General features: G+C 42.2%; 1 protein-coding gene across 1 annotated transcript in view; it reads left to right on the forward strand.

Annotated features, from left to right (window-relative positions):
• Positions 1–15,943, forward strand: part of DNAH11 (dynein axonemal heavy chain 11) — a 3,007,685-nt gene that overhangs the window by 2,430,644 nt on the left and 561,098 nt on the right. Inside the window, exon 69 of the mRNA XM_085631597.1 lies at positions 12,747–12,917. Coding sequence (XP_085487723.1) covers positions 12,747–12,917 — 171 coding nt within the window. The remainder of the gene's footprint in view (positions 1–12,746; positions 12,918–15,943) is intronic.

A 15,943-nucleotide genomic window follows, 5' to 3' on the forward strand; every position in this document is an offset into this window, starting at 1 on the left:
ATCCTCAGGGTCCCTAGGGGCAAAATAGCCCACTAGGTACGTCCAGTAAGCGCCATTGCAGAGAGGTGTAAAAAGGGGCACATCCTGCACCACCTCTTTGCAATGCAGAGCAGTGGCGCTTACTGGAAGCACCTGGTGTGCTAGTTGGCCCCCAGGGTCCCTCAGGTTTGAAAGGGAATTATTTCCCCAACTTAAAACGTGCCACAGGGTGTGTTAGCACACGTCACCTTAGGCCCAGTCCCCTCCCTTCACCACTGTGTAAACGCGCGCTGTGGCTGTTCTAAGTTGAGAGATTAATTCCCCTTGAATCCTAAGGGTCCCTAGGGTCAAACTAGCTCATTAGGTACCTCCAGTAAGTGCCACAGAGGTGCGTTGCAGAGAGGTGTAAAAAGGGGCGTGGCCTCAGAACACCTGTCTGCAACGCAGCTCCCTGGCGCATACTGGAGATACCTGTTGGGCTAGTTGGCCCTCAGGGACCCTCAGTATTGAAGGGGAATTATTTCCCCAACTTACAACTGGCCAGGGGGCACGTTTGCAGAGTGCTGCAAGGAGGGGGCATGGCCTCCGGCGCGATGCCTGTCTTTTATTTATTTTATTTTTTAAAGAAGGAGGGCTGTGTGGCCCCACTTCTTTTTCTAATTTATTGGCTCTGGGGACCCCATCCCCCAGGGCCTTTTTTTTTTTTTATTCTTTAGGACGGGGGCTGCGTTTCCCCCCGCCTCAGGCCACTTATGGCCCCGGGGACCCCATCCCCCGGGCCGGCCTTTGTTTTTTATTATTTTAAAAAAATATATATTTATAGAAACACCTAGGGCATGCTGGACAAACCGTATGTACCTATCACCATGACGATTTGAGTGATATTCATTAAAAGGCGACTATGCATACAATGAATCCACGTGGAATGTATTTACACCGCTAGTGAAGCTCTGACGTGTCTGACGCCCTACCATGCCTAATCCCGGCGCCCCCGCCGGTGGGTACTCTCCAAGTAGACACCCTTGTCGTTTATTTATACAAACATGGGTAGCTATTGACGGGCATATTTAATACACACACACACCAAGCCATTCAAAGGGGATTCGACAAAAATTCGACCAAACTATGCAAGAAACCCCCCTTACGGTTAATAAAACACACATCCACCGCCGGATGTGTAATACTTTTTATTTTACTCTCTGGAAAGGAGATGAACCTCACTTGAGAGTCACAGCGTGCTCCTGGCTGAGCCCAATGCTGTGTTACACCCACCAGTGCCCGCCGAGTGCCACACACCTCTGTGTTGTATTCCACCAGCCAGTGCGTATGCTATGACACTCTCTAGCCCATGTGCACTGTAACACAACCCCGTGAATATGTCATGCCACACTTGCCTTCGCACGGGTTATATTGCCCCATCTAACATGCCTTCCTCGATGCCTATGTTATAACGCATAGCGCTATGCCATACATATTACAATCTGGGATCCATATATTTGTCACAGTGCATATGCAACGTTACACTCCCCAGCACATATTTTATATTACAACTTTAGAGACTAGTTAGGTTACACAACACTGCCCTGTGCATATTACACTCCAAGGCGCATATCGCATAGCACGCGCTAGTGCCTGTGCTATCTCACGCTCTCCAATGAATCTGTCATTGCACACAATGTATTGAATATTATATTTCACGCCCGGTTCATCTTATATCACACTTTTTGGTGCATAGTTTATACCATATACTATATCTAGTTTTCATTTTCAATCGTGCTCTCAGGACTATGTTCTATATAACACTGCCTCCACCTACCCTTTTCACGGGCATTACATTTTGCGATGGGGGGTGGAGGGTCAGGGGGTGTTTCTGCTAAGTGAGCCCGGAGTTACAGTAACAAACGTCCTCTTCTTCCTGAATAAAAGTGAGATTATGCTGCATACTTGTTCATATTTTAAGTAGTTCGCACAGACACGCATTTTAAAAACAATAAAGTTCCTAATACCCACCTTCTCTGAACAGTTAGCTTGCTGCCCCATCCACTTTCTCCCTATCCTCTGTCTGAATCCAGGGACTAGCCTCCTCCCTCCTGCCATGCATGGCCTGATGTGCTGCCACTGCCCTCCATTTAGCATGATGTACCAATCCACTCCTCCTGCCCTCCATTGCCCAATTCTATGGCCCATCATTGACCTCCTGCTTAGCCTCTGTGCTTAGCTTGCTGCCCCTATTCTCCTTCCCCCTGCCCTCCGATGTCTTTGTGCATGCCCCTGCTCCATCCTTTTTGCCCACCATGTTCCATGGACCTGCCACTCCTATCTACTCTGAGTGTTCTGTTGAGCTGCCACTCCCCTGCCCCCTGCCTAGCATTGTCAGATGACTGTAACCTGTCCCTGCCACCTCCACCCTGCCTGTCCACATGCCATACCCCTATCCCCTTCCTCCTGTCCTCCATGGTCCATTTTACTACCACACCCTTCTGCGCTCCGTGGTCTGTTGTGCTGCAACTGCTCCTCCTGCCTGCCCCACGCAGTCTGTTGTGAAGCCCCTTCCCCTGAACTCTCTTGTCTGTGCCCAGGTCCTGACCCTCCCTTCTATCCCCCATGGTCCTTTGTGCATGCCCCTGCACCCTCCTTCTTGACCTTCATAGCCATTGTGCTGCCACTAACCCTCCCGCTTGCCATGCATGGTCTTCTGTGCTGCCATGGCCCCTCCCACCTTCCTCTGTGGTCAGCTAGCTGCCCCTGACCCCCCTCCCACCTTCCCTCCATGGCCTGTGTGTATGCCATCATAGTCTCATTGTTGCTCTCCATGGTGTCTTGTTTCTAGTGCCCATCCTGCCTGACCTCCATGGTCATCTTGCTGTTCCTGCCCTGCCCCCTTGCCCCCAGCCCTCTGTTTCCATGTGCAGACCCCTATTCCCTCCCTCCTGGCTTGTCTGTTCCATTGTAATGCCCCTGATCCGTCCCTCCTGCCCTTTATGGTCTGTTATGCTGCAGCTTTCTCTCCTGTCTGTCCCTTATGGTCAGCTAGCTACCATTGCCTCTTTCCCCTCTGTTCTCTGTTGCCCATGTGCATGGTCCTGTCCCCTCCCTATCGCTTTCTATGGATTGTTGTGCTGCATTCCCGTCCCGCATGCCCTGTGTGGTGTACTGTGCTTCTGCAAACCTGATGCCTGCCCTGTAGGGTCAGTTTGGTGCACCTCTTCATGTCCCTCCTGTCCTCTGTTATCCGAGTCCATGTCCCTACTCCAATTCCTCCTGCCTACCATGATCCAATGTACCATACTTGCGAACATTTTGAACTTGGTAAGAGGGAGATTTTGAAAAAAACTGGGGTATCGATTTTCACCTTTGAGTTACATTAAAAAAGAGGAGATTGTAGACAGGAGACAGATCAAATAAAGCCCATTTGAGCTTAAAAACATTGGACGTTTCCTGGCTGAAACGGGTCTGTTGGCATGTATGGTTGTACTACCACTGCCTCTTCCTTCTGCCCACAATGGTCTATTATATTGCCACAGCCTCTCTTGCTAGTCCTGTATTGTTGGTTTGTTGCCCCTGCCCCCCTTTCCACTGCCCTCCATAGTCTGTTGTGCTGGCACTGCCCTTCCTGCCTGCCGAGTGTGGTCAAATTTTTGCCTCTGCACTCTCCTACCTGCCTTCAATTTTCAGAGTCTGTGCCCCTGGCCTCTGCCTCTCAACAGTATCCCAATGAACAACTAGATTGCTAACATTCTATATTTATTACAAAAGTGTGGAACGCCTGACGTCATCTTGATGTAATCAAAACTGTAATACCTAGAGCATTTCCTTTAGAAATTACATATATGAGAGGGTCTTATTTGCATCAAAATTATGGTTAGTGCTCTAAAAAACTAAAATGAGGACATATTTTCTGAGTTTTCAAATAGCGACAAAGAATTTTTAAATTATTTGTAATCTTTGTTTTTTATCCAGTTGACCACTTGATTAAATGTTGCACCTAGGGAAGAGGATGTGGTGTTACTTCCAGAGCTGCAGACTTTGCAACTGGGCAACCAGGTTGAAGTTTCTGCTTCAGCTCAACATTCTGTGATTCTGGTCAAATCACTTAATCTCCCCATGTCTACAACCAAAATGAATTTGATCTTGTGTGATGTAACCAATGCTGATGTAAAGCACTCCAGTACCTGACAAGTATGCACTATATAAAACTGCAAATACACAAAAAATAAGTGTTTTGCACACTTATGTCATTGGGCTACATGTGGGCTACATCTGGGTGATATTTGTGCTGCATTTGGGCTCTTTTGTCTCTGTTGGCCATCTTGGGAGATTTATTTGTTATGAAGTTTCCTAATTTCCTCATTTACTTCAGTCTCCTCAGAAGGAAATGCTTTCAGTTTTTTACTTTGATTCCATCAAGAAGGTATTCAGATATGTCACACATTTGCCATAAATTCTGAATGTTAGCACTCTAGTTACTCATTAGATCACTGTAGTAAAGCTACTGCTCACCACGGAAGTCTGCTGCTGGTATTAAAAGTGCATGTTTCAGTCTGCATATCAGAATTTTTTAATGAAATAGAAGAGGATTTGAGAAGTCACTCAGAATGTGCCCTAATTTTTCTTTCTTCAGCACTAATCATAATTTATATGGCAAAATTAACCCCTTCATGGTTTTCCTTTTTAAATTAAATGTTTTAAGTGTAACCACCTTATTCCAATCAAGATGGCTTCAGGTGTGCCATACATTTGTCATAAGTAAGACTGTTAGTGTTCTAGTTGTTCATTAGAACACTCTGGGACATTCTGTCATTGGGCTATACTTGGGCTACATCTGGGTGATATGTGGGCTACATTTGGGCACTTTTGTCTCTGGTGACCATTTTGGGAGACTTATTTTTTATGAAATGTCCTAATTTCCTCATTTACTACAGTCTCCTCAGTAGGAAATACTTTCAGTTTTTTTAATTTGATTCCATCAAGAAGGCATTCAGATGTGTCACACATGTGCCATAAATTCAGAATGTTAGCACTCTAGTTTCTTATTAGATCACTGTAGTAAAGCTACTGCTCACCAGGGAAGTCTTCTGCTGGTATTGAAAGTGCATGTTTCAGTCTGCATGTCAGAATTGTTTAATGAAATAGAAGAGGATTTGAGAAGTCACTCAAAATGTGCCCTAATTTTTCTTTCTGCAGCACTAATCATACTTTCTATGGCAAAATGAACCCCCTCATTTTGTTCCTTTTTAAATTAAATGTTTTGAGAGTTACCACTTTATTCCAATCAAGATGGCTTCAGGTGTGCAATACGTTTGTCATAAGTAGGACTTTTAGCGCTCTCGTTGTTCTTTAGAACACTCTGGGAAGCTGCAGTAGAACACAAAGGAATCAACTGACAGTCTCTGCCCTTGTTGGATGTACATGTTTTACTGAGAATGTCAGACTTCATTCTCACATGACTGAGAAAGATAATGTGAATTTACAGAAAATATGCTCTCAGTTTAGCTTATAGATCACCTTCCAAACCTCTGTGGGAAAAGCATGAGAAAATAGTTTTCTCTCAAACATGATTCATGATATCACAGCAGAAGGCTTTTTCACATGGTACAATCACCTTAGAACACACCACAATTCCTAAAATGAGCATGGTACCATCAACAAATGATTTATAATGTAACTAAAGTCTTAAAGCCTTCTATTAACTGGTGAGGTGCTATCATGTATATTGGTCCCAAGATGGCTGCCAACACTTCTTGGATGAAGTACTGACAGCCAACAGATCTCACGATGAGATGTGTGGTTAGGCTCCGCCCAGATATATCTATCTTTTTAACTCTGATTTTCTCAGGAACTACTGAACGGATTTACACCATTTAAGCAAAAGGCACGAGTCTGAACTTAGGACTACCTCTTTGCCAAATTTGGTGTAATTCCGTTCAGCAGTTCGGGCTGTAGCTGCGTCAACAGGTCCTACGGGAAAATGCATGGTGAAAATGCATTTTGGGACCCCCCTCTTTTCTCGGCCCCCGCTTGACGAATCACCGTGAAATTTTCAGGATAGGAGCGGACCGGAGCTGGCCAAAAGTTTGAAAAATTTCGCGAAGATTCGTCAATCGGCGCCAATGTTATTCCAAATAGAATGTTGTGGATTTTCTATGGAAAATATGTCCTAACTATAATTACCTACTGGCGACTGCCAGTAGGTAAGATATATATATATCAGCTAGCAGTATCCTCGTGCACACACGCACAAACAGGACCACGGACTCTGAATATGCTGTTGCCTATTAATCGGTGATTTATTCAAAAGGAAAGGTGCAGTCTAAGACGCGTTTCGGACACAAACTGTGTCCTTGATCACTTGTCGACATATTGGAAAACAGGAAATATAAACCATATAGCACTTCCGGTTCGCGCGATCGACAGGCAATGAACATAAAAGAAACATTATACATAGCGTTCCTAATAGGAAACGATAAATACTGGGTATAACTAATCATGGCTCCAATTAAAATGCGAAAGATGGGTGCACATAGCTTGTTCAACAAATATAGATGTTAAGCACAGTACAATTTAAAGATCTTATTACATGGGACCAAACAATGCCAATTTGTAATATCGGCACAAATGCAAGTACACTGGATCAAATCAGTAGGTGCTTGCTTCTATTACTAAGGCATCCACAGCTGGTGTACAAATACACTAATATATACGTATGCAAGTCAAAAATACCTTTCAAGCCACTCTAAATAACGAAGTGTGCAAATATGCTAATATATCTCGAAATAGGGGGTAAGGATAGAGATGTAAACTGTATATGACATGTGCAATTGCGCTAAGTAATCTAACAATTGTAGATACACAATATAACATAGCTAAAGCAACCTATTACTTAAATAAATTAAGAAGCTATTTCTAGCATGATAAAATATATTCACAGTTGTAATATTAGCAGCAGTATCATTGTGTCACCTATGTACAGAATAAAAAAGCTAAAATTGTCAATCAAATGTGCAAATACGCAATATTGGAATTGATGAGCTAGATAAAACCACAGTAAAAAAATGCAAGTTTCATACCTTCACGCTGTTTGTAAAAGTGCTATTGGTGTGGGGGGTGCAAAAATTGAATAATATGTGCAAAATAGTGCTTGAATAATAAAACTAATCCCATAATGGAATAGCAGCGAATACCCTTATAGACCGGAATCTACTACATAGAATAAAGTATACAATGTGCTAATACATGTGCAATGGTAGTTCATAGTAACGTAGTTCCAATAATGCCATATGGGACCCAATGTTCAAATAAATATACATATAAATACAAATAATCTATCTAAGAATGGAAACAACAGTACATGGCAAAATGCTGAATGAACTCAGCATGCTCATATGACCTGTGAGAATAGAAGTAATCAGAAGCATCTTAAGGGGAGACCAAATAAAACTAGCAGATACTTATGCATATAGCATAGTGGTCGCAGCCCCTCTTTATAGAAAAGTGTGTAAATCTTCCCCTGTATTTAATTCAGTCGGATACTTAGTGTCTAACTCAATAATATATTTTGATTCTAGTTGGCGCAATTGTTTTTCACGATTCCCACCTCTTTTATTGAGGGGTACTGAGTCTATGAAAAAATATTGTAAATGTTTTAAGTTATTTTCATGCACCACTTTGAAATGTCTCGCGACTGGATATGTTGGATCAGAGTTAACAATCGCACGGAGGTGCTGAAATATACGCAAATGCACTTGGAGTTTTGTGCTTCCAACATAGCATAGATCCCAGCTGCATCTCAACACATAGACAGCATGATCCGTCCTACATGTATAGTGTTCTCTCAGGGGATACTCAAAATCTGAAAAAAGTGTTTTGTAAGTGGAAGTATTAATGCCAAATTTGCAAGCTCTGCAAGAATTGCATTTTACAAAACCCTTTTTTGGGGTAAGCCAATTTCTAGACTTGGTGTTCTCTGGACTATTTTTAACTAGATAATTTTGCATAGAGTAAGCTTTGCGAAAAGTTACAGTAGGACTAGGAGGGAGCACCTTTTTAAGAGTCAGGTCAGTCATGACTATAGGCCATTCTTCCTTAATTATGGCTGTAATAGCTTTAGCCTGTTTGCTATATGTGGTCACTAGTCTAAAATCATCTCCTACACCTTGTGATTTTCTGTCCATATCACTGTTGATGTTGGTAGTTTTTCTATTTGGATCTAGTAAGATGGTCCTATCATTCATATTTGCTTTTCGTCGTGCTATGTCCAGTTTTTTAGGTGCATAGCCTCTGGCCTCTAACCGTTGTTTAGTTAGTTCCTGATGATAATCACGAGCTTCCTCAGTGCTACAAGCTCTATGAGTCCGCAAAAATTCTCCATATGGAATACTAACTATCGTATGAGGAGGATGGAAACTCTTAGCATGTAGCACAGAGTTTCCGGAAGTGGGCTTTCTGTAGAGGCTAGTTTCTATCACTCCTTGCTTAGCTTGGACAGTAATGTCTAGGAAATTGGTAGTAGTTTTATCGATATGAGCAATGAACTGCAGATTCAAATCATTAGTATTGATGGAGTCGACAACATTTTGGGCCTGATCTTTGCTTCCCCTCCAAATGACAAAAATGTCGTCGATATATCTCCACCATTTTATAATATGCTTGGACCACTCTTCGGTGTGACGAACCATGAGGACATGTTCCTCCCACCAGCCACATGCAAGCAAGCGTAGCTCGGGGAGAAGCATGCCCCAATGGCCACGCCGCACAATCGTTGGAATACAGTGTTATTAAACATAAAAACATTATTATATAAACACCACTTGGTCATGCACAACAGCATTTGGTTATGACAGTACATTTGAATCAGTCTTTTGCCCAATAGTACCCCACTGCCTTAAGTCCATCCTCGTGGGCTATACTAGTGTACAGTGCAGTAATGTCCATGATCAAGAACAGATATTCATCTGACCCCTCTGTTTTGCTAAGTTGGAATAAAAAATCCATAGTATCTTTTAAGAAGCTTGGCAGTTGTATCACGAAGTCTTGGAGATAAAAATCAATATACTTAGATGTATTTTCGAAAGTACTTTTAATAGATGAAACAATGGGTCTGCCTGGGACAGGCAGTGTCCCTTTATGTACTTTAGGTATGAAGTATATATTGGGCAGCACAGGAAAGTCATTATTCAGAAATGAAAATTCATCTTTGGAAATTAGTCCTTCTCTTTTCCATTTGCAAAGATCGTCTTTATAGTTCTTTTGGATTTTTTTCACATTGATTAGATTACTTTTGCAATAGCAGGCACTATCATCCAGAGGATTGTAAGCTTCATTGATATATTCTTTTTTGTCCCAAATTATCACGTTGCCACCCTTGGAGGATTTATTGACTACTATAGCGTCATTGTTTTTCAGTTTTTTCATGAGCTCAAAATATTGCTTAGTGCTATATTTGGAGATATTTTGTTGCCTTTGTGTGTTCTTGGAAAGTTTTTTAAGTTCTTCTATTACTTGCTCATGGTAGATATCGATGGCATCACGTGGCATATTGGGGACAAATGTAGAGATCGGTTTAAAAGGGCTCCTGCCTGGTTTAGCAATGTCAACCCCTTCTGTATTTGCTATTTCTTGTGTCCTTATCCCTACAGAAGATAGGTCACGTAGTTGGTGTAACGTTTGCAGTAAAGATTTGTCTTTGGCTTGTAAGGTTGCCCTTTGTGTTGTATTCAGATCTTCTTCATTTATATTGGTTGTTTCTAAATTTTTCTTGATAGTAATGTATTTCTTCAATTTGATCTTCCTGATAAATTTGTACACATCTACTCAAGTGTTGCAATAACCGAAATTACTTTCAGGACAAAATGAGAGTCCTAGTGTAAGAAGTTATTTTTCCGCCTGATCGAGGTCAATATTAGTGAGGTTGATGATGGTGTTATCTTCTATTGTTGCGCTTTTTTCCAGCGTTGGTTCTGCTTTTTGCGCCCTATTGTGCCTGAGGCATTTCTTTCTCTGGCGCCTTCGGGCATTTCTCCTTTGCTTGTTGAGGCGTTTGGATTCCGTGGCCTCAGTGACTGTTTTCTCTCCATTCTGACGTATTCCAGTTCTTCTGCAAATGTCAACTGGCCCAAATCCCCTTGTTCTGAACCTGGGTTACTTATATCAGACTCAGTGTCACTGTGAACTAGACTGGCGTCCGTCGTGGGCAGATTTGAATCACTTTCTGCACGTTCAGGCGGTCTGGTGACTTGGTGTTTTGTTAGTTATCATGCCCTTTTGTCTGCGTAGGTTATCGAACTTTCGTGCAAATGTAAATACTTGCCCTTGTTCATAATCGTTCTTATCCCTCGCAAATTTGAAGGCTTTCCTGGTTTTAATCATTATCTCTTGTTTTTTCAGGCGGTCATCGATGTCTTTAATACTTTTGTCAATATACTCCTTTTGTTTTCGATATTCTGGCTTACTCAGTTCTTTGTGTATTCTTGCAATCTCTTCCATATTTTTATCGGGGTCGATGTTAGCATATTTGACCAGCAAACACACTAAACGCATAGATGCGTCAAGATTGCTCTCTGCCCCTTCCTTCAAAAGAATGGGATTGGGGCTGTCGAAACTGGGTGCCAGCATAATTCTTAGGCCCCTTGGTATTCTCCCGACTTCGTGGTACTTCTCCAATGATTTGATTTCCCACCATTTCCCACAATATATATATATATATATATATATATATATATATATCTATATCTACACATAGGATACAAGTCACAAAGAAATGAAACATCCAAGAATAAAGGGGCTCAAATGGCTGGACTCACCGAAGAACAAGAATATATTTCCACTGCATTGTTTTGGCTTCTGCCTTCCACAGGTAGTACGAGGTTGTTTGCTCAGTGGATGCACAGCTAACACTGCTGAGTGTTCAAAAGGCATCATGAATGAAGGAATATGAAATCAATGCAGTCCTGATATTTCTTGAGATATGCAGCAACCAGGTGACATTGTCAGTGATGTTCAGTCCATTTGGATGAAATGATCTTAAACTGTACATCCATGTGTTTTCTCTGGAGTTTAGTAGTTCTTCCTTTAAGACATGTTCCACAGCGAAAATCTTCAAATCTGATAGCAAATGGTCCATAAGGTTAAAATGATTGACTACAGGCTGCTAAAGTTGCCTATTAATTATTGCTGATTTATGGTTCCTGAATAGTGTACAAAGGTCATTCACTGTTTGGCCTGCATATTATGTTTACAGCTTTGGCCCTGGATCACACAAATAATGCATGTTGAGCATCATGTACGATGCTGTCTTATTCCATAGGTCCCTCTCGTTCGAGAAATAGTCACTGACGAATGTTTGTAAAATGTATTCACATGTGATGCATCTTTTAAAATCACAGCAATGAACTGGATTTGTTACAGCTTGCTTGAGTTCAGCTCTCACAATAAGCAATTGTAAATTGAGATCTCTGCGATAAGCAATGACTGGCAGTTTATTGTGTCACCTTTTGTGTATTAGTTGTAGTTAACATAATAAAAGTTCATAAAATATTTTTGGGAGCACACATACAGTAGCCTGACTTTCTGGGATTAAGAAACCAGGATTGGTTCAGTTTATAGGGCAATCTGGTAGAGCCAGATGGGTTGGTGTGACAGGTGAGTATGTGGGTCGGTGTTTTCGCATTTTAATGGCCTGTATTATAGTCTGGAGGGATCAGTTTTTACTGTTTGTTTTCCCAGTGCTTGAGTTTTAAACTAATTATTGCCAGTGCCCAAACTTTTCTTAAAAGTCCGTTGCTGGCCTGCCGAATGTTGGAGTTGTTGAATACCAAGGCTGTCTATTCAAGATTCCACCTCATTCCACTTTCATCCACCACCCTAAACTCCATGCCACTTTATCGTACTCTTGCTGGTTCTGTTTCATCTCAGCTTTCTCCCTTTCTCACTGTTTTTCCATCATTTTCTTACGCTTTGTTTTCCTCTTATTCTGCCTTTCTCTTTCTTGTTCTGGGTCAAAGTCAAATGATAGAAAAATATGTGCCACTTACCAAAAAAGAGTCCCGGTGTAGCCCACCTGCAACTACCCTCTCAAAGTAGGCACTGGATTTCCTTAATTTTACTACAAGAACTTCCTGAAGCAAGCACAAACGCATGCAGTCTCCCATACCTTGAAAAACACCTATCTGGTGCTTCTTTACAAGTTCTAAACTACTTTGATTTGCAAGTGTAGGTCACTATTTTTTAGCTATTGGATTTACTAGTAGTGGACACTTTTATTTTAGTTACCGGGCTGATTTTCTGTCCCAGTCCAACCCTCTAAGAAACAGCACAGTTTTTACACACATTGCAATTGTGATACGGAAAGTAGTATTTCAGTGAAACAGGATTTGACAAGAAAAACGTTTAAATGGATCTGAAGTCTATAAGAACGAGATCGAAAGAAGCGATATAGAAGGAACTGTACTGGAAAGTAAACACTAAATATTCCTGCATCTCATCCCTAATGATAAGTGCTAGGTCTTTCTTGCCCGCTCCTGATGCAATGGCAGTCTCAGAATTCACAGAAATCCATGAAAACTGCAAGTTTCACAACATAAGGAAGCTGTCCATTTGTCTATCTGAGTATAAGGCTGTTCATGTTATGTTATGTCTCATACTTAGTCGAGGAATCTCTTTTATAAATAACTTTTTGATTAAATTCAGGGAAAAGAAAAAAGCTAAAGATATTCGGACACCCTTGCAATGTATCCGCGTTGTCGTGATTCTTTTGTTTCTTTTTTTCTTAGGCCTTCAATGTGGTTTTCCATAAAGCCATTGAGCGGGCGGCTCATTCGGAGGATGTTCAAGAACGAGTCTCCAGCCTGATAGACTGCGTCACTTACTCTGCCTTCCTCTACACCAGCCGAGGGCTTTTTGAAAAGGACAAGCTAACTTTTGTTTCCCAGACAGCCTTTCAGGTAAATATAATCTCAAACATTCTTTCAGTTCACAAGAAGAGCTTCAGAAAGATTATAGATGTGTCTTCATTACCAATGAACTTTATTTTCATCAATTATATTTACATGTTTTACAAAAAATGACATATATTTGTGTCAGAAAAAGGTACAATTTGTTGAATGGGTGGTAAGTGCACATTTTTTTTACATGATTCTACTAATTGATTTCATTGTACGTATGCACATAACTGAAATGATTTCCAGTTGGCTATGGAGAATGGAGTGGGCTAAATATTATTGTGGGTTTATGCAATATTATATTAATGGCATGAATTAATCAAGTATTACTTTAGAATACTCCAACTGGCATGGACCTGGGATTCTTGAGCTTCCCGCAATTCCATACCTATACCAGTATCTGTCCCTTACCATTAGAAACTCTTTAATTCTAGGCTCGCTTTATAGTCACATGAGAAACTAGCTTTCATTCTTTAACAGTTAACAGTTCTTATAATACCACTTGCCCAACCTTCCCATCTACTCACACTGACATTTGGGCCACATTTCCCTCGTCCACTTCACTGGAACCAAAGTTCCCATCTTACAGTGACACCCATACACTCACAGTGATACCATCACAGAGGCACCAATCTCTTTGTACTGACACCATAACCAAGTTTCCATCCCCTGAAAGTGACACCCGAGCAGACATTTCCTCCTCCTTATAATGCCATCATCAACATGCTTCCCATCCCCTTAAAGTGATGCTAGTGCTAGGCTGCCGATGTCCTCCAAGAGATACCACCGCTGCGATACCTACGTACACAAAGCAACACCAAAGCCGAGCTTCGCCTCCTGACAGTAACATCAACACTGAGCTTCACTCCTCTCAGTCCCACTAAGGGCAGGGCTTCCTAACTGCTGACAGTGATGCCAGTCCAGATCTGCCTATTTCTTCAGAGTAAGGCGCCTCTGAAATTCCAGACTACAGAGAAAATGAGAGGGGGCCCTCACACCAAGGGAACAGGGCACTACAAAACAGTAGAGTAAGAAACTCCCCTTGGGAACAATGTACCATCCAGTAGATGAAATTAGACACTTACTCAGACCACTCAATCAGATCTCCCCGTCCCAAATAAGATCCTACTCTTTTAAACTCATACCACCAAGCAGAAAACGGACATAAAGCTTTAATATAAAATACACATATACATGCCCAACTTTTCTTATCATGATCTCATGGTAGATACATATATTTTTTTAACTTTATCATTTTCAATTAACAAGAATAAGGCCAGACAATACAGATACAATTGCATCAGCACAATAATACCAACATGATTTAACATACATGAAAAAGTGTATTGCAAAAATAGGCATCAGGCAGGACTTAACACCATGTCGATCACAGACTTAAACAATCTTCAATGAAGCTAAGGAAACTAAAGTGGGATGGAAGGGCGATCCTAATCAACAGTGTGCTGGCTGGTGTTACAGAGGGAGGCTGTGGTGGTGGGGGGTTGGAGGGAAGAGTTTAGATGGTCTGGTTCCAGAGTCAATAGATAATTTTTGAGTGGTTGACAGATATCTTTGGGTCTGGAGGACAGGGGTAGCAGTGTATCTTAGACCACAATGGTTGAATCGCAATATGTCACACTCCTAAACCAAGCTGCAGTAGTGCGATGGAATGCATTGCCCTAACAAAGGGCAATCTCTCTCTAAGCCAGTGGTAAAGCAATGGCTGAGAATCTATGGAGATTCTTGGGGATGGATGATACATTACCCAGAAGTGCCATGAGTAGGGAGGGATCAAGAACCAGCGAAGTCATACATGATGGAATATCAAGGACCGCCGACCAATATGCGGCAATAATAGGGCAGGTCCATGTCATAAGTGCAAATTCTGCATCCACAAATTTACATTTAGGGCAGAGGGAGGAACTGGAGGGTAACTTACGGCCAAGTCGGCAGGCGTGGTGTAAGTAATCAAGTTTAAGGCCTTGTGGTAGTAAAGCAGCCAGAGGAGTAGGGTCTGCTAGATCGCGCTTAGGTTGAGCACATGCTAGACTCAAGGTACCATGGGTGTAACATAGGCCCCCACAGCCCCCGTGTTGGGGGAGTCCCGAGTTTTAAGGGGAAGGGTACCCACTCTATAATCTTCTGACTCCAGCCTTCTTAAGCCAGAAACGTCAGAGACATTCTGGTCGCAGAAAACACCAGCAGAGCCATTTCACTCTTCGTTTGTATCCGTGATTGGCCCTAGTGACGGTAAGTGACAACTAATGCTGTGCACACTGTCCACTTAAAGCATGCAAACTATGCGCTTTCATGCTAGTGATTATAGCAGGAGCTCACTGAACTTAGAAATACACACATTTATTTATACTCTTAGAGACTTTAGTTCAACATTGCACTATACTTATGATAACTACTACTACTGCTCACATTTCTGCATGACGTAAAATGGGCCCCTGCAGAGGCGCAGTCCTGAGCTCCAGGGACCCCCTCAGCGTACAGTACACCACACTAATAGCATGGTCTGCTGGGACGTAGTTTTAAAGTTACACTCCAGTCCCTTTATAATAAATTAAATGGTGTGTGGTGCATTGTGTGCAACGCGCAGCTTCGTGGTCTTTAGCGAGGGTTGGGCCTACATAGGGTGGGAATGGGCTGTGATGGAATTGCCATGCTCAGTGTAAACTGCACATGAGGTGGCTGCTGTGTCCTGGGCACTGAGACGGTGAGACCATAATTAAAATTGCTAGCCTCTGTCTTCTGCTGCTGGCGTCTGCCACAGAAGCTGCAGGTGACTATTGAGTGGTTGTAATGTTCGTCTCAATCTCTCTTAATTTCTCTGTGATGGGGGCTGCTTTAATTCAGGACCCTGGGCTGGGCGGGCCTGCTTGCATTGTGAGACTCGAGCGATAAAACCGCTACCTTACCGTGCAATATTGGGAATGTATTGCGACTTTGCGAGCCTGCATACAGCTCTGCTAGAACATTGGATTGATTGATTGATGTTGAAGCTGGCCCCCTGCCTCAGTGTG

Source organism: Triturus cristatus, chromosome 10 (genome assembly GCF_964204655.1).
Source record: "Triturus cristatus chromosome 10, aTriCri1.1, whole genome shotgun sequence".
Lineage (NCBI taxonomy): Eukaryota > Metazoa > Chordata > Amphibia > Caudata > Salamandridae > Triturus > Triturus cristatus.